Source organism: Natrix helvetica (genome assembly GCF_964273705.1).
Source record: "Natrix helvetica genome assembly, chromosome: 5".
Taxonomy (NCBI): domain Eukaryota; kingdom Metazoa; phylum Chordata; class Lepidosauria; order Squamata; family Natricidae; genus Natrix; species Natrix helvetica.
In genome coordinates, this window is record NC_138551.1 from 106,495,425 (window position 1) to 106,514,883 (window position 19,459).

The 19,459-nt window shown below is 46.9% G+C and overlaps 1 protein-coding gene across 3 annotated transcripts in view; it reads right to left on the reverse strand.

Annotated features, from left to right (window-relative positions):
- RHOBTB1 (Rho related BTB domain containing 1) overlaps nucleotides 1-17,472 on the reverse strand; it is a 38,485-nt gene extending 21,013 nt beyond the window's left edge. For 2 of the 3 annotated variants that reach the window (XM_081954522.1, XM_081954524.1), the window contains exons 1-3: nucleotides 9,300-9,440; nucleotides 6,437-6,638; nucleotides 5,035-5,138 (exon numbers count right to left, since the gene is read on the reverse strand). In XM_081954522.1, coding sequence (XP_081810648.1) covers nucleotides 5,035-5,138; nucleotides 6,437-6,628 — 296 coding nt within the window. In that variant the 5' untranslated portion in view covers nucleotides 6,629-6,638; nucleotides 9,300-9,440. Of the gene's footprint in view, nucleotides 1-5,034; nucleotides 5,139-6,436; nucleotides 6,639-9,299; nucleotides 9,441-17,130 lie in introns of those variants that run through there. The other variant, XM_081954523.1, reaches the window with a different exon arrangement.
- Nucleotides 17,473-19,459: the final 1,987 nt, after the last annotated feature.

Below are 19,459 nucleotides of genomic sequence, written 5' to 3' on the forward strand. Positions count from 1 at the left end.
TGATGGGTCGGGCAGGGGATTCGGGTGGTCAGCTGGCTAGCGGGAAGCTGGGAATGCCGAGGACGCTGAGCGCGGATTGAGGATGGGAGCGCCGAACGCCGAATGCCATTCGCCTCTCACTGGGCGCTGGGCGGAGAAAGGGAGAACGGAGAAGGAGTAGAGGCAGGAGGCGAGGCAAGAGACGAGCAAGAGACCAGCGGAGGTATGCAGTGGGGCGCTCGTCTGGTTGTGGGCGCTCGTCTGGCTGGTGGGAGCGCCAGATGCTGAGCGGAACGCCGGGCGCTGAGCTGAGAGATGAATGGCGAGAGGCGAGAGGCGTTGAGATGGAAAGATGGAGAGATGCGTGGAACCATGGTTGGTGATTAACATGTTGGCGTGTTGGCGTGCTGGCGTGCTAGCCGTGGTGCTGGTCGGAAAGCCGGAAGACCGCCCCGTTGTGTGGAGAGGAGAAGATGGGAGACTTAAACGAAGCGGCTGGTGGAGGAGGGAGCTGAGTAAAGCACTTTAGAACAATGACAACTGGAATGGCAAACCTGAAATCTAGGTTGGAGCTTTAAACTTTACCATCGCTTCCCTTGACTTTGCCTTTTAACATCTTTTAACATCTTGCTTTGCTGGCTCCTACATCATCTTGAGACCCTCCCCATTGAAACCCAGATAGTCGACCAGCCCACTATCTTACCCTTTCCACCTAGGGTAAGGAAAATACCTACGACAAACTATGATACTATGACATATCTTCAGCACCTGTAACCAACTAATTTTTGCCCCTATGATTTTATTCTTATGCACACGAAGTCGGAGTTACTGCGGCTGCGGGAGTCCCCTCTCTCGCAGGTTTGGCCTCCTGCCCTCTCGAGGGCCCACCTTGAGGACGGGTTTATTAACCCAGAGAGGTGGAGGAAGCGTAAATTAAGGGTTTTTTTAGTAAAGAGTTTTTAAAGAGTTTATAGGGGTTCCAGGGTTGGGGGGTGGGTGGATGTCAGGAGTGATGATAGAGCCAGGTCACTAGGTGTGGTCGCGAGGGGAGGGAGTGGAAGGGAGGAGGAGAGGGAGGATATCGTTCCAATACAGGGCTCTTTGATTCCAACGGTCGTAGGGAGGGGCAGGTGCGAGGACAGATTAAGAACCCGTAGTCGGTTGGGAGACCGTGGTTGTTGGTTACACCCGGTCGCTTGTACCAACCCCCGCGTACTAGGTGGTCAGGAGCTGCAGACCCAGGGCCTGAGGCTGTTGTTATGCAATGCGAGGTCCATTGTCAACAAGCCCCCCCTCATTTTCGATCTAATTCTTGAGGGGGAGCCGGACCTCGCAGGAATAACGGAGACCTGGTTGGGCCACGAGGGAGGTTTACCCCTCATGGAAATGTGCCCACCAGGTTACCGAGCATTTCACCAGCCTCGGGCCCAGGGAAGGGGCGGTGGGGTAGCAGTGATTATCCGGGAGGACTTAGAGCCGAGGGAGTCCACTGTACCGCAGACATCCGGGTGTGAGTCCCTTGTCGTGAAGTGGGGCCCTGGGAGACAGTTGGGCCTGCTGATAGTATACCTGGCTCCTCGCTATACATCAGCGGCCCTGCCTGATCTCCTCGAGCTAATCGCATCGGTGGCGGTTGAGACCCCCAAACTTTTAGTGATGGGGGATTTTAACCTGCCATCGGTGGGAGAAGCGTCTGAGGGGGTTCGGGAGTTCATGGCTTCCATGACAGCCATGGACCTGACTCAATTGATCCAGGGCCCGACACACGAGGGAGGCCACACGCTGGACCTTGTTTTTGTCTCTGGCCAGTGGTTGAGTGATCTGGGAGTAGGGGATTTAACCATCACTCCCCTGTCATGGTCAGATCACTCACTTCTCCGGCTTGACTTCCCTGGTGCTACCTCCTGCTGCGGGGAGGCGGAGCCGGAAGATATTAGATGGTTCCGCCCCAGGCGCCTGATGGAACCAGATAGGTTCCAGATAGAGCTTGGGCCACCTCCTGTAGCCCTGACCCGCCCCCGGGTAGAGGACCTGGTGGTCGCGTGGAATAATGCGACTACCGGGGCCTTAGACCGAGTGGCGCCTTTGCGGCCTCTCCGGCGGCAACGATCCACCCTGGCCCCTTGGTTTACCGAGGAGCTAAGGGTGATGAAACGCCGCAAGAGACGCCTAGAGAGTCGTTGGAGATCCTCTCGTTCCGAATTTGACCGAGTACAGGTACGAACCCATTTAAGGACGTACCTTGTGGCATTGAGAGCGGCCAAACGTCAATATTGTGCCGCTCTCATTGCATCCGCAGAGAACCGCCCTGCCACCCTGTTTCGGGTATCCCGCTCCCTCCTGTTTCAGAGGCCGCGAGAGGCCCCTTTACAGGGCAGGGCAGAGGAATTTGGGAAATATCTGCAGGATAAAATCGCTCAAATCCGGAAGGAATGGGTCCCTTTCAGTGGTCTAGTGGAGACGTCCGAGGCGAGTCTTGAGAGACCATTCTGGGAGGAGTTTGACTTGGTTGCCATCGAGGATTTGGACAGACTGCGTGGACGGCTGCGACCTACCACATGTTTACTGGACCCGTGCCCCTCCTGGCTTGTACTGGCATCCTGGGAGGTTACACGCGACTGGCTCCTGGGCCTAGTGAACGTTTCGTTGGGTGAGGGGTCTCTTCCGGCCGCCTTGAAAGAGGCGGTGGTGAGACCCTTACTCAAGAAGCCTTCCCTGGACCCTACGGAGCTAGCCAATTATCGTCCTGTCTCCAACCTTCCCTTTCTGGCGAAGGTTGTAGAGAGTGTGGTAGCTTATCAGTTTCCACGACATCTGGAGGAAAATGATTATCTAGACCCGCGCCAGTCTGGCTTCCGACCCGGGCACAGCACGGAGACGGCCTTGGTCGCGTTGGTGGATGATCTCTGGAGGGCCAGAGATAGGGGTTGTTCCTCTATCCTGGTCCTATTAGATCTCTCGGCGGCTTTTGATACCATCGACCATGGTATCCTGTTGCACCGACTGGGGGGGGTTGGGGGTTCGAGGCACCGTTTTGCGGTGGTTCGGCTCCTACCTTTCCGGCCGGACGCAACGTGTGTTGGCAGGGGAGCAGAGGTCGACCCTAAGCCCCCTCACTTGTGGGGTGCCTCAGGGGTCGGTCCTCTCGCCACTCCTGTTCAACACATACATGAAGCCGCTGGGCGAGATAATTCGTGGTTTCGAGGTGGGATATCATCTGTACGCTGATGATACCCAGCTGTACATTTCCACCCCGAACCACCCCAACGAGGCCGTCGAAGTGATGTCCCGGTGCTTGGAAGCCGTACGGGTCTGGATGGATGGCAACCGACTCAAGCTCAACCCCTCCAAGACGGAGTGGCTGTGGGTTCCGGCCCCCCGGTTCAACCAATTGCTTCCATCTTTGGCCATTGGGGGCGTACAACTGGCCCCCGTGGAGCGGGCGCGCAATTTGGGCGTCCTCCTGGATGCCCGGCTGTCCATGGATGACCATGTGACAGCCGTGGCAAGGGTGGCGTTCCACTAGGTTCACCTGGTGCGCCAATTGCGCCTATTGAACCGAGATGCCTTGCGTACAGTCACTCATGCGCTGGTGACGTCTCGCCTGGACTACTGCAATGCTCTCTACATGGGGCTTCCCTTGAGATGCACTCGGAGACTGCAGTTGGTCCAGAATGCGGCCGCGCGGGTGATTATGGGGAGTACAAGGTACTCCCATGTGACACCTCTCCTGCGCGAGCTGCACTGGCTTCCTGTGGCCTATCGGGTGCGTTTCAAGGTTCTGATTACGATCTTTAAAGCGCTCCATGGCACAGGACCTAGCTACCTGCGGGATCGCATCCTGCCCCATACATCCCTACGACCAATTCGCTCGCACAGAGAGGGACTTCTCCAGGTGCCGTCCACCAAACAGTGTCGGGGGGCGACGCCTAGGAGCAGAGCCTTCTCTGTGACGGGCCCAGCCCTGTGGAATGACCTCCCCCCTGATATCAGGACTACCTCTGACCTCCGCTCCTTCCGTGCAAAGCTCAAGACCCACCTCTTCCAATTAGCTGGCCTGGCTCAACCATAGTTTTACCTTACCGCTCCTGATGGGTTTTTAAATTTTGTAATTTAATTGAGGGTGTTTTAAATTGTCAATTTTAAATTCTATTTTATATATTTGTTACCTCCTCCATGTATATGTATATGTGTACGTATGTGTATGTGTTTATTTTTATTGTATATGTATTGTTCATTTGTATATTTTATGTGTTTTTATTGTACGCCGCCCCGAGTCCTTTTAGGAGAGGGTGCGGCTAACAAATAAAAATTTATTATTATTATTATTAAACCAAAAGTATTGATGTCAATGAAGCTTCAGCAGCTGGAACATCTGCTTGGGCACAAAGGCCTATGAGGCCGATCTGATCAGCCTTTGTGCTTCATCCTCTTGTGTGACATATAACAAATCACTTTTGAGACCTGTGGAAAAAGAATTTCTGGATCTCAATTTCTGTTGCCAGGATTGATGTTAATGTATTTGACATGCATGCAATTATGGCATAAAGGTGTTTCATACTCATCCATGAAGTCTGTTCTTTTTAGTAACTTTTAAATTAAAAAATAACCAAAATGGAGAGAAAGTCTGAAGGAGTTTTAATGAATCTCAAATGGTTTGCAGGAATTTTAAGCTAGCGTTGACTTCTGGTCCTAAAAGACTGCATCATCTAATGCATTTAGAATGACCAAATAGTCTCCACTTCTACCAACATGGAATTAATAACCGAGCTGCACCTTCCTCATTAGTCTGATCTCATTTCCCAATTCAGCAGTAACTCTTCTCTGTGATCAGCCGAGCAAATAAAAATAATAAATGTAGTCATTAATTGAATTATGTAATAGTTAATTTTAATTATTCATTTAATAGTGCTGTTTCTTCTTCACATTGTTTTTGAATGACCTATGAAATATATAGTCTTTTGTACAGATGTTAACCCATTATGGGTTAACAAAGGTGTACTTATTCTCCTGTTAGCTTGCTTGCCACAAAAGGGACATCTAACTTAGACTGACCTTCCATAAGCAAAACGACGGTCTTTGTGATGGTCTCCAAATGTGTCCCAGAGCCTGAGAGAAACACTCACTTCATCAACTACATCACGGGAGCGTTCAAGAACCTGGAACAGAGAGAGATGTCTGTAAGATAAAGGTTTGCGGTGAAAGCAGACAGAGATCCGGGTGTGTGTGTGTGAGGAACCTGAGCAGATAGCAGACTTAATTCCCAAAAAATTTGAGGCAAGCCAAGTTATAGTCAGGGATGGTAGAAGATGCCAACTTCTGGTTGGAGACCATCAGATGTTCAATTCAGATAACCCACCAAATTTTGATTGGACAGGAGCCCGAAGCAAGAAATCATTATTTGTGATAGCTGCCAAACCCCAGCAAGTATGATTTGAAGTAAATATTTTGCTAATTATAGTCTGGTATAACACCTGAATGCTTGGCCATTAGCCTTCCTCTAGAGCAGGGCTGTCAAACTCCCGGCCCACGGGCTGGATGCATCATGCACTGGCCACAGCCACGCCCGGTTTAGATGTGGCCGTGAGGACGTGAGTTTAATACCCCTGCTCTAGAGGTTACTGTGCTATGCAGAAGAATGTATAAAGCTTAGAGGGAGCAGACATGCAGAATTAAACCTTGGCTTTGGGATACAATCTAAACTGTGGTCAGCAGCAGTCATGGTTTAATCTGGTTTCATGTATTTGTACATAACACAATTTGTTAACAAAAGATTTATGTTTAGGCAATCTAGCTAAGGCTCTGATGAAATTAGTGCAACAAATGAATAGTGAAATGAACAATAATTATGCAACATTTTAATATATCCTGGTGGGACACAAAAGAAAAATACATCATTAAAGTCGTACATGAAGCTATGCGGTTGCAAAGAGTAGGATGGAGGCTAGCAGATTTAAGACCCAGCAGAGAGTTTATGAAGAAGAGTACAATAGTTACGAAAATCAGCTGGGGTAGAATTGCTGCACTGTAACAGCTGCACAGAAAATGCAACCCTACACATTTTTAAATCACACGAGCTGGAATGCCTCCTTTACCAACTATTTTTGCAACAATTTGAGGGGAATTTCTTTGGACAGTTAACTGCAAAGGTGGGCAGCTAAAAAGATGGAAAAGGGAGGATACGTTGGCCAGAAAATCTGAATCTTCAATAGTGCAGATATGCAAGGATACGATGCACTTTTCACCAGGTAGCAATGACATAAGCATGCAAAGGCAGAAGCTAAGTACTTGCAGTATTTCCACATATATTCTCTAAGTACAGAAGAGCCCTCCTCTGGCCTGCTCTAATCTACTGTACTCCCCTCTCTGGAATTCCTTCCCTCCAGCCCACTCTCTCCATCATCCCTTCTAGACGGGCTCAGAATTAAACGTGTTTCCATGCCAAAGCCATACCTACCTCTTGGCAGACTCGATATTGATCAATTGCCCAGACTGTTGGGACATGGGTTGACAGCAGCTGGTACTGGTTCAGGGTGGTGTTACAGGCTCTTGCACAGATCAGGCGAGTTTTGCCTACCGCGTTATCCCCGACAACCACGCATTTGATGGTTTCAACATTTGGTCTTTCGTAGTCCATGTCAATATCCATCTACTGGGGGCTGCAAGAAAACCAGAACTCTGGTTACCACCTCAGACAAGCTTCTCACTTGGCTAGCTGCCTCTTTGGCTTTTTGAAGACCAGGATGGGAGCTGCCTCTTGTTGAGGCTGACTTATAAACCTCACCCAGTTCATAAACCAGGCAGGCCCATCCCTTCATTCAGTTTCCCATAAACACAAGCTTGCTTAGAGAAGAGAAAACAGGACCAAGTACAGGTTACTGGCCGGACAGCAGAAGTCTCAGCCTGCAAGCTGCTTGACGCTTGAAGTTTCAATCATGTTTATACCAGTCCTCAGGAACATGCCTCCAAGGCAAAATCAAAAGGCAAAGCTAGAAAGTTACAAAACAAAACAGCTGCATATTACCAGAGAAAACAAATCAAGAGTCTTCATTAGCACAAGATTCTGAATAAGCCCCAAACTGGTGATTCAAAAAATAATCCAATGTGCCTCTGAGTGATCTAGAGGCCCCTTCCCCCCAAGAGCCCCCCAAGAGCTTTTCCTGGCCCAAGTCAAGCATTTTGGCTACAAGGCTGCACTGCTCTGAATTTGGGTCAATGAAAATTAATACGCAAATATAAAATCGGGAGGGTTCACCTCTAGTCTTTTGAAAGAGCAGAAAGAAATCAACAAAGATTCACATCTATTTAAGATCAGGGGAAATCCAATCTACTATATTGTACAATACACTAATGTTAAAATTTTCTTAAACGGGAATACTTTTGGAAATTTTTGATGGGTGTCTGAACTTTTTACTGTTAAAATTTATTTTCCTACACAGACAATCAATTTCAAAATTAAGTAACAGATATAATTGCAGAGTTGAGAAATTTATGTTTTATTGGTGGCGTATAATCACATTTTTTCCCACTTATCAGGGATATGGAAAAAGCATTCCTCAAGTAGCTTTAAGCACTATTCTGCTCTTAATATTTGCTGTGTCTCATCAAATATATTTTCTAAGGTACATATGAATGTTCTAAAAATTGACGGACTGTGATTTTACTTACATCTTCTCTTTATTTGCCATGACTTTTGAGATACTGAACAGTTAAACATTACTGAACTGGTCAAGAAGAATGAAGTGACATTAAGGGTTTTGATCTATAATTAATTTTAGTCTTTGTTGGAGCAATATCTTTGCCTTAGCCTGACCACAGAAAAGTTGACGGGGAAACGCTGCTGAATATGATTTGCAGTGACTCAACTGTAGAAGACTTAATCTTCCACAATGTTCTCCAACCTGATGCGGTGCTAGACCGTAGGTCTAAAATTCCTACTTCTGAAAGTAGTATCCCAAACATTTAGGAAACATCAAGTCATGGAAGGCTAATTTGTTACAGAACCCACACAAATACCAGGGAATGTTTAAGAGCCAAAGTACACTCAACAGCAGAAGAAAATAACCCTGCAAGTTACATGGACCAGACTGGGACTAACATTATCTAGTAAGCTTATATTTGGGACATGCCATTTCAGTCTGCAGATAGAGTTGTTGGGCTGAACACTCCACCACACTTGAGAAATAATTAAGGCAGGTGAAAGGGTGGCTTATGACTCTTCATATGACAATGTTGTTATCAGTGAAGAAGGAGTTTGAACAAGGCAGTTGCAAAGCAGATTCATAACAATGAGAACAATGACAACCAGATGGGAGTGGTGATTCAACCACACCAAATGCAAGATAACCCAGCCTTTACAGAGCACGAGGACAGCTGTTGACTGAATTGACCGCCTGCCAAGAGAGCCTGGATGAAATCCAAGGCCAAGCATGTCAGAAAAAGATACAGTGTGTTGAGCCTCTCTTTCCTTGAGAATGCACACAGACTCGCTGGCAGCTGCCAAGGAGAAATATTTTCAAGAGACGTTTCAACAGGAGTATGGTGATTTTGTTGACACAACTGTTGGAGTTTACATAAAGCTTAAACACCTTGTCATGTGGTAGTTTTTTTTTTTAAGATCCAGACATAATCACGTTGTGCAACTATACAGGAAAGCAACAACTCAGGACATTGCTGGAGAAAATTAATGATATTTCCTGACTTGCCACCAAGAGGTTTAAGAAAGCACAAAGAATTTATTCAAGTCAAGCAACACAAGATAAATGTCAGGGAACTGTGCAGCTGGTGACCAAAAGAAGGCAGAAACGCCGACACGCACTTGTTGTTTTATGTAAATAAATATATTTAGAGTAAATAAGAGTATTGCAAACAGGAGCATCGACAGGTAAATCAACACTGCAGGAACCTCATGAGGTAAATCACAGAGCAAACTGAGGTAAAAAGGCGGGAAATATGGAAACTTCCCCTTTATACCCACAGCAACCAATCACAGCTTAGATTTCCTCATGCAAGAGTTAGCTCTCACCAACCAATCAATTATAACTGTATGTTCTGTCTCATTACAAACTTCACTATTCCAGCTATTCAATTAAATATCTTAACAATAAATATCTCCTTTCTCTTTTGCATATCTAACAACAACCTGAGTTATCATTTGGGTGATTTCTGAGGCTCATCGACAATTCTCCTAGCAGACAATTACTTCATATTAAAAGCTTGACAAAGTTAGCTTCTACTTGATTCCGTGGAAGAGTAATTCCGCAGCAGCTCTGAGCCTTAAGTTCCAGTCTAGCTCCAAGCTAATATGTGCACAATCTTACCCGCATGAAAACACAACCCGGAGAAGAAGCTGTGAAATTCTCCGACTTAGCCTTGCTTGGTCTCGAGTGTAAAGTCGTGCACGGGTATTCTCAGCGTATTTTTCTGGGAGTTGACTTGAAAAGCTCCTGGCAAGCTCTGAGATCATAATGGGAAACACCCACTTTGGAGGACTTTGCCCAAACTTCAGAAGGTTTAGCCCACAGAGTTTCTGGCTTGAGCTCTTAAGAGGGGGAACTCCCTACATGGATACGTGTCTGGCTAGGGTTCCACCTGCAACTCTTTGTTATCATAGATTTGTACACAAACACACCTTTCTTCTAGCATCGTTTCCTCGGGGAGCTGAGAGGCTGATGCAACTGGCCCTTGTGATGACCTCCCGACATCTCTGCCCTTCGGTGGTTTGGCTTCCCTTGGAAACTGGCATAAGGATCCAGACATGGCTGTCAACTCTCATAAACAAGGGACTAGCAACACCACAAAACCAAGCTCATTTTATATTGTACACCTATCACTGAAGGGGACTGCTATTATCACACCTTCTTGGCTTTCATTTTCTCTTATTTTCACAGCTCAGGAAAATGGGGTGGGCACACATTAGTTTGTTTTCAAGAGAGTTAAAACTTGCATACATTCAGTGTTACTGAGAGTCAGACAGACCGGGTGGGGTGGGGTGAAGAGAGTCACAAGTGCTCCTGTCCCAAAAGGTGAACCCTAGAGATTCACAAAGGAAAAAAAATCCATCTCTTTTGACAGAGGGTCTGTTTGAGCTCTAGTAGTTGGGAAATGTTTTGCAGTTACGATTCTTTCTCCTGCAATATTTGGTTGCCTTAATTTCAAATGCACAATAAATTGCCTTTAAAATTACATAAACTTTCTGGCTGTTGTCAGCCAATAGAAAACACAAAATATGACTTGAAAATAAGAGGTGTGCAACCACACTCAAATGCAATAATTCAATAAAGGCTTTGACTTACCAAAACAAAAAGCCCCTCTGCTTGGATGGTTCTTATTATTAACTGGAGAATATTATGAAAGTATAACACGTTTAATTCTTCACCTTTCCTTAGAAAACTGATATAGCATTCGGTGATGTAGAGGAAAAAGAGCTCATGATTAATAGCCGTATGCCACAGCAGAATCTGCATTCACACCCACAGAATATATATTTATCTCTGGATTTTCTATTTTTAATTCTCAAAGGAGCTGACTTTCTGATTAAAACTGTAACAAGGAGCCAGACATCCAATACAGATCCAGGCAACACATTCTCTGGTGTGCCTGGTTTATATCATCTCCCTCCCTCCCTCCCCCCCTCTTTTCCTGGACATTACCTCCTTTTATTGCATTCTTTATACCTGCACAGTTCATGCAGGGTTTCACCGGAGAGAGAAAAAGCGATGATAAAGCAACCTAGTCTTCTGAAAGAAAGTCACCACAAAGAGGAGAAAGAAGGCTGAACCAATGGATGAGTTATTTCAATCAACAGCCTAATCCTCCTTTCTTCTTTGTCACAAAGCCACATAATCTGACTAGGGAATGGAAAGCAGGGCTACCCAGGAGGAGCAGAGAGGGGATATCTAAGAGGGGGATTTTCTTCCCATAAGACTATAAGACAGCTGGATACCAGGCAGCACTTAGAGGCCTCCAACTACAGATGGTCCTTGGCTAATAACCATTTGTTTAATGACTGAAATAACAATGTCACTGAAAAAGTGACTAACAACTGGTTCCTGCACTTAGCGATGGTCGCAACATCCTACAGTCAAGTAATCAAAATTTGGACACTTGGCAACCCATCTGCATTCACAATGGTTGCCGCATTCTGGTGTCACATGATCACAATTTGGGACTTTCCCATCCCATCCAGCTTCTGACAAAGTTGATTTTTCATGTCTTGAAACGAGTAAGCTTATTAGTTCTTGCAAAGACACACAATCGTTTGGCCTGGTGAATTTTTTAAAAGCTCAGCCTTAATGACCACATGATTCACTTAAAAACTGCAGTGTGTCTCTTAACAACATGGCAAAAAAAAGTTGTAAAATCGGGGATGATTTATTTAACAACTGCCTTACTTAGCAACAGAACTTGTGGTCACAAGTGGAGTCTAGCTGTACAGAATGACAACTGGCAAAGGGAGGCAAATGGAGTTAATCATTATGTATTTTTGCTGTGCAGCACAGCATCAGTTGTGAAAACAGGCAGTATGGATGCAGCCCAAATGCATAAAATATTTCAGGATTCCCCTCCTGCAGAAAGCATTCCAGAAAGTAAATAAATAAATGACATTGGGAAGAATAACTACATTCAAAGGCTGAGCTTTTAAAAAATTCACCAGGCCAAAAGATTGTGTGTCTTTGCCAGAACTGATAAGGTTACTCGTTTCAAGCAATAAAAAATAAAACTTCAGAAAAGTAGCAGGTTGGAGGGCAGAATAAGCAGATTGAAGGAGAATGATGGGGAAATAATATGGATGCCTCTTTGGGTCCCTTACAGATGCTTCTCTGTGTTTCTGAACAAGCAATGAATGAATGAATGAATGAATGAATGAATGAATGAATGAATGAATGAATGAATGAATGAATGAATACATACATACATACATACATACATACATACATACATACATACATACATACATACATACATACCCACAGTGATCTCAAAGCAATAGACATGATACAACAAGGTGCCGCTGCTACCTCACCCAAGACTGGTATTAGTAGGGGAAGGAGACATTGCTAGTAAAGCCACAGTCTTCCCTGGGACCCAGAGAGCATCATATCCAGACCTTCACTCCTTTCTAATGGAGGTGGGCATTCCTTCCCACATTCAAGCTGATGGGTACACAGAAAGGAGGGTGCTCTGACAGTATGGTGGGTTTCCACTGGTCCATCCTTTGCCACTTTCCCAGCCTGAGAGAGCCTCCTTCCAGTCTTTCACACATGGGACTCTGGCTGCCAATTACTCTAAAGAGGGCAGCTGCCAAGTTGCTAAGAGCCCAGCGAAGCAAAACGATCAGGTAACAAGAATCTCAAAAGACCTGCTCCGATTGCCTGCCAGCCACAATGGTCTTAATTCAAAGGCAGAAAGGTCTAAACCCAAACATCTGAAAGAATCACTCCTCCATTATCATCTGTGGTGGAGACCAGTGGGAAGAGGCTCCCATCTATGAGGGAAAGTTGCCCAGGGTTAGTACTTCATGGCCATGGCTAGAGTCATCTTCCTGGTGACATGACTTAGATGATGGAATGTGCTTTATTTGAACTTTTCAAATTTTAAGGAACCGGTTCCAGGATTGCTACCAGGTCAAGCACAGCTTCTTTCAGTTGTTGGATGTTCACCTTTGTATCAGCTTTGATGGGATCAAGCCAACATGTCCTTTGCTTGCCCCTTCTTCTGGTTCCACTAACCTTTCCTAACATCACTGACTTCTCCAATTAACTTGCATTCATGACGTGGCCAGAGTAAATCAGATGTAGTCTTGTGATTTTAGCTTCTAGTGATGTTTCTGGTTATATACATTTACTATATAAATGTATTTATTAACCTGCTCTATTCTGTATAAATATTTCATTATACTTGCTTCTACTAACTCTATAAGTAATCGACTTGTAAGTGGCAAGTTTAATCAGGTCCTCAATCCATTGGGTGAAGGTGGGGAAAGAGAGAGGGAGGGGGAGAGTGGGGGAGGGAGGGAGGGAGGGAGGGAGGGAGGGAGGGAGGGAGGGAGGAGAGAGAGAGAGAGAGAGAGAGAGAGAGAGAGAGAGAGAGAGAGAGAGAGAGAGAGAGAGAGAGAGAGAGAGATCCTAGCCTGCACATCCTTGGCCTGGAAAGCCCCGCTCCCTTTGTAAAATTCACAAAATGAGCCCAACAGGCTCATTTCAAAGGAGGCTGTCACTGGAGCCCCACTAGAAGAGACCATCTAGTTCTAAGTCATCACTGCAAGGGTCACTTCTACATGGAAGCCTTCTTAGAAAGACTGCAGAAGATTTTCACACTCCTCGGCTGAGTCTAGCTGTGGGGTCTGAAATGTGGGGAAACATTTCAAGCAGCCCTTTTGCAGTTTCTTTTCACTTCTTGAAAAGTGCTGCCAAAAAGTCATCTGAAGAAGTCTCGCAACAGTTGGTGCCTAGTGTATTGAGGTTGTTGGGAGCTATGGTAACCGTTCTTACAAGGACATGCTCCTTCTCATCTGCTGGTCAAACAAGGTCCTTTCAGTGGTGGCACCTTAACTTATGTGCACATGTTCCCTGTTGAGTAAATATTGTTGTTAGTTGCGAAGTCGTGTCCGACCCATCGTGACCCCATGGACAACGTTCTTCTAGGCCTTCCTGTCCTCTACCATCCTCTGGAGTCCATTTAAGCTCAGGCCGACTGCTTTGGTGACTCCATCCAGCCACCTCATTTTCCGTCGTCCCTTTCTTCTTTTGCCCTCAATCGTTGCCAGCATGAGGCTCTTCTCCAGGGAGTCCTTCCTTCTCATTAGGTGGCCAAAGTATTTGAGTCTCCTCTTCAGGATCTGGCCTTCTAAAGACCAGTCAGGGTTGATCTCCTCTAGGACTGACCGGTTGGATCGCCTTGCAGTCCAAGGGAGTATAATTCAAAGGCCTCCATTCTTTGGCGCTCAGCCTTCCTTATGGTCCAACATTCACAGCCATCCATTGCACCTGGGAAAACCATAGGCTTGACTAAAGATTGTTACAATACTTAAAAGCGCATGAAATTATCAGCCAGGGAGAGGTAACACAACATGAGTGAAAAACTAATATCTCTGAAAACCCTAAGCAACATCCACAGACCTAAAACAATTTTAAAGGCTCAAACTCACAAGATTACAACAATTTGCAAAATTACAAGATTATCAAGTGGATATTCAAAGATAGGATGTTTTGTACCCTTTAAGCATTTTTGTGGGTGTTCAACATGCCACCAACCCAGTTCTTTGGTTGAATATCTGAAACTGTGATACTGGTAACTATTGTCACTATGCTTTTGTCCTTTTTCGTCAATTTTAATCAACTGGAATTTGAATCTCTATTTTAATATCATCTGATGAAAAGCAACCAAAAAACTTATAAATAAAATAAATGCTGCCCCTATCCCAATATTAGGGTGAACCATATTTCCTTGGGGTGACATAAATCTGGGTTAGACACATACTCCCATCCAAGTCCCATGATTTGTGATCTGATGAGGTCACCGTATTGTGTAGGGCAAAAATATTTGAACCCTTTATGGGTTAAGATAACAGTACATTACTTTTTAAAGTGTATTTTGCTTATTTTGAAAAAAAAAACCTGCCTCAATTTTGAAAGGCTAAGCAGTCAAAAAGTCCACCCCAATCCAAATGAGAAGAAAAATTGTTGGCATTGTCCCCTCTGGGATATTGGGGTGGCCACAGGACATAGATGCATGGACAGCAATGCTTGTGGCTAGTGAGAGAGTGAGATGGTGACCTTCACCCCCTCCAAGCAACTTCTGTTTACTCCCTCCTTCCTGCAACCCTCTGCCCTGCCCATGGACAATAGCAACGTTTGAAAAACTGGCCCCAAAGATGCCATGAAGAAGGAAATGCCCTACAAAAACTGTGTTTTAGGATCTCTTTGTCAGCCCTACAAACAGCCTCTCTTCCTCATTGTCCGAGTATGTATTTGATCCCTGCTGTAAATCGTTCCTCTCCCATATGAACGGGCTCTTCAGTCCAATGTAAACATTCTTAAAACAGCTCATTCTGCCATGGAGGTCAATGGCCACTGGCTTAGACAAATACTCTGGCATCCAGGGATATGCTACAGATATGAAAGCACACACAACTCTTCTTCCTTAGAGGACTTGCCTCAAATTGTAAAATCTCCTCAGAGCTGAGATCAACTCCTGGAGATGTCACAGATAGTGTACGGCTGTACCTGATTCTCTTGGCAACAGACTGGAAGAGGTGTGCCTTCTCTTTCTTCCTGTCCTGAGCTCTTCCCTGAGACCTTTAGCCAAGAATTCACCAGGTCCAACTCTGCCTAGTTTTCCAAGATCAGCCAAAGTTGGCAAAGGGCCAGCACAAGCTGAGCGTCCAGGCATCCCTTTGGTTCTGGCTAAGTTAATCTCCTGGCTGTCTAATTTTAACTGTCCCCAGTAATCAGAAAAGGTGCACTAACCATGCCTTTTGGCCCCGTCATATGTTTAACTGAGTCCAGGAGAAGAACAAATGTCTGGTGTTATATATATATAACACAAATACATACCTATTTCCCTGGATTAGCTGATAAAGGAGGAGAACCGGTGGTGTAATGGCTAGCAAGTCTGCCTAATATGTAACACATCCCAGGTTCAAATCCCAGTAAGGGTATGGCTAGCTGATGAGAGCTAAATAGCTTGAAATGGATCCATACTAGTCTCCCTTTATTTATTTATCAGCAAAAATACACGAAATTAATTCTAATGGTTGTATTGCAGGAAGACCTACACTCAGCCGCCTGACCCTTTCGAGATATAAGCGCTCATGACTGAAGAAAACCCTCTCCGTTATCGATGGGAACGTGTCCCACACACCGATTGGCCAGCGAAGCAGCGGTGGGTGGGGCTTGTCCATCCCGCTGCCAATGGGGCTACTAATGCCCTGAAGCCTTTCCTGGGCATCATGACAGAGTTGGCATTTCCTAGAGCCCAGACTTCCACAATTGATGCTTTTGACCCAGTTAATGTGACTAGTTGCTGTCATGGCCAACTGTTAAAAGACCTGGCGGATAAGGGCTGTGCAGAAACGGAGGTCTTTTAATTCAAGAACCCCCAATAACTGCTAAGACATCAGAGTTTTCCGGAGGGGCTGCGGTGCTCATAGCAACTAGTCATTGCAAAACTCTCACCCGATTATGCTCTTGCAGATTGAAATAAGACTTAAAACAAGTCCCTCTTCCTGCTTGGAGTTCACCAAAGGGGGAACACACGTAGAAGACTTTTGCTCACTTAGACCAACAAAGAAAGAAAAGTTACAGAACTTTTAAGGCTAAGGAAACCATCCTTCTTTGGGATTCAACGTAGCCAAGCCAGGTATGTCACCAGAGCGCCCTGCAAATCACGGACAGAGCGAGGATGAATTATGGAAAGGCCCCATAAGGGCTGCGGGATCCAAACCTCCGCCACCGAGCAAATGACCCAGATCCGCTTCTCCTGCTTTCGGCTTTTTCCGAACGGCCCCGGCCCGCCCACCTCGACCGAGGCCCCCAGCCTCCAGCGCTACATGTCTGGCTGCCGTTCAACAGAACATCCAGGAACAGAAAACAGACCGCGGGAGCGCCTGTCAGTCACGGACGCGTCCTGGCACCGCCGCCGCCGGGCAGGGCGCCGCCGAACGGGGACCAGATGCGTCCCCGCTGCAAAAGGGCTCTGCTCCGTCTCACGCGGGGAGCCCCGGAAGCCACATTGGAAGTTTCCTGGCTCCGGGAAAAGCTCCGCGGCGGGGAAAGCGCGCAGCTCCCGAGTCTTTGCTCAGAGCACCTCTCGCCAAGAAACGGAGCATCCAACCGCCCGGACCGTTCCGTCCCTCGCTAAGCGTCGCCCAGAAGCGGCAGCGCCGGACGTGGCTGCCGGGACCGGGCCGGGCTGCCAGGCTTTCAGCACCCACGCCAGCCCCGCGGAGCTCTTCTCTCTGCTCGCCGCGCTTCTCGGCTCTCGCAAGCCCATCCCCGCGGCGCCTTAGCAAGGAAGGGTTCCGGCCACAACCGGCCCCCGGGCGCATTTGCCGAAGGTCCCGGGGACGAGCGCCGCCCCCCGCGCCACAACTTTCTGCCCCGCGGATTGTGGGAGGCAGCACGTGGCGGGCCGTTCCCGGGCACTTACCGGCACCCAGCGACCCTGGCAACCGGCGCGGCGACCGCGCGTCTGGCAGGGCGGCGGGGCGCGGGTGCAGCCGTCAGCTCTGCAGCCGGCCAGGCTGCATGGCGAGGTGCCCAGCCGCCCTTCCAGCTGCCCCTTCCGCAACAGCAGCAGCAGCAGCCGAGGTGCTCGCTCGCTCGCCGACCGGCCGGCCAGCTCCTCCTCCTTCTCCGCCGCCTCCTCCTCCTCCCCGCGGGCAGCTCAGCTCCGGAGCGGCTCCTCTGGAGGTGACGTCGCCGCCTCCTCCTCGCGCTATTTATACCCCAGCCTGGCGGTTCATTGAGGCAAAAGAGGCTGTCCGGTGCCCGGGCGTGGCGCTCGCTCCGCAGAGCTTTGGCGGGCTGGAGGCCGCCCCTCTCGGGAGACTCTGGCTGAAAGGCCGGGCGCACATCTGGAAGGCGGGAGCCAGGTTGGGCAACGCGGAGCCAGGAGGGACTTCTCCCAGCCCCTGCTTGAGCCCTCCGTCCGTCTGACATCATCGCTGTGACCGATTATGCTAAAATCATGGGAGCCCCCGCTCCCGTGAATGAATGAATGAACGAACGAACAAATGAATGAATGAATGAATGGCCCAAGAGGACCAGTCGGAGTCTTTTCTTGAAGAGCAAGAAGAGTGCAGGTGCCAAAGCAGATGCTATCCCAGCTCTAGCAATACATCAGAGGTAGTCACCTAATTTCATCTAGACGTGCCCTACTGGTTTAGGACATGGGGAGGCGGGGGGGGGGGCAGAAATCCAGCAAATGATTGTATACCCACCCAGAGTCCCTCTGCGAGGGAGATAGGCAGTTTTTAAACAAACAGGCAGGCAGGCAGGCAGAGAGACAGACAGACAGACAGATAGATAGATATTTTCCTGCAACTCTATGCTGGAAAAGGTCTGCATCACGCTATAAGAAGAGGAAAAGAAGAGCATTGTTCCCTGACCTATTTTCTCCAAAGGCAGTTAGCATAAGAGTTTTTTCTAGAATATTTTTGTATTTTTATGCTAACATGACTCTCAAAGCAGCTGGTGCAAATATTTAAAGAAGCAAAAATATCATTTGTCTGTAAATTATCATAGACCAAAAATTGGACAGTTATAGGTGCTGCCCTTTCTCTTCTCTTCTTCTCCACCCCTTCTGGACAGCCATCCTCAACATTGCCTGAAGAGGTATCATGTTTTCCAAGAAATGATTTCCAAATCAAAACACCAGGAAAGGAGCTTCCAGGTTGAGGGATCACAACTTTTAAAGTTTCAAGGGTAAACTGGCAAGAAGCACTAAAGAAATAACTTTGGTGCTTTCCTTATTAATGTTGATGCTGTTGTAGCTAACAGAGGTTCCCTTCTTAAACTATGTCAGATTTCTTTCTAATCTGAGATGAACCATCCTTTTCCAAAATGATTTTCACGCTTATATACAATTATAATTATTCTAATAAGGGACGTGGTGGCTCAGTGGCTAAGATACTGAGCCTGTCAATCAGAAAGGTCGGCAGTTCAGCGGTTTGAATCCCTAGCGCCGTGTAACGGAGTGAGCTCCCGTTACTTGTCCCAGCTTCTGCCAACCTAGCAGTTCGAAAGCATATAAAAATGCAAGTAGAAAAATAAGGACCACCTTTGGTGGGAAGGTAACAGCGTTCCGTTCGCCTTTGGTGTCCAGTCATGCCGGCCACATGACCACAGAAACCACATGGCCACATGACCGCTGGTTCTTCGGCTTTGAGACGGAGATGAGCACTGCCCCCTAGAGTCAGGAACGGCGAGCACATATATGTGAGGGGAACCTTTACCTTATAATTATTCTAGAGATGTGTTTTCTTTCCACATGTGTTTGTATTTAAGGGAGAACATAGGAGCCGTTGCAAATTCATAGAGAATATTAGTATGTACAGAACTTGGTGCCACATTTAAAACAAGATCTGTCTAGACAGTGGCTGTTTTCACTCACCAATCCTACTATTTTCTTGTAATCACAGATGCCTCTCAAAAGATAAGCATCCTACAACATGCAATTTACATGCAGTTACTCAGCATCTTGAAAATAAGGCATATTTTATGTTCTGAGAACTACCTAGCTCTGGTTTTGTTCTGCCAGAGCTTGCCCATCTTCCTCACAGAGGGATATTTAAAATTAATGCTGTTCTCTGAAATGGAAGCTTAAAACGTAAGTGATGGCCCTGGGAGATGCATCTCAAAATGCTCTGCACATGGGTAATATTGATCACAAGCGAGTTTAGTAAAATGATTTGGGAGCTTGGCTACAATATCCTTGTGACATTGCAAACAATAGTGGACTATAAAACTATCAGATG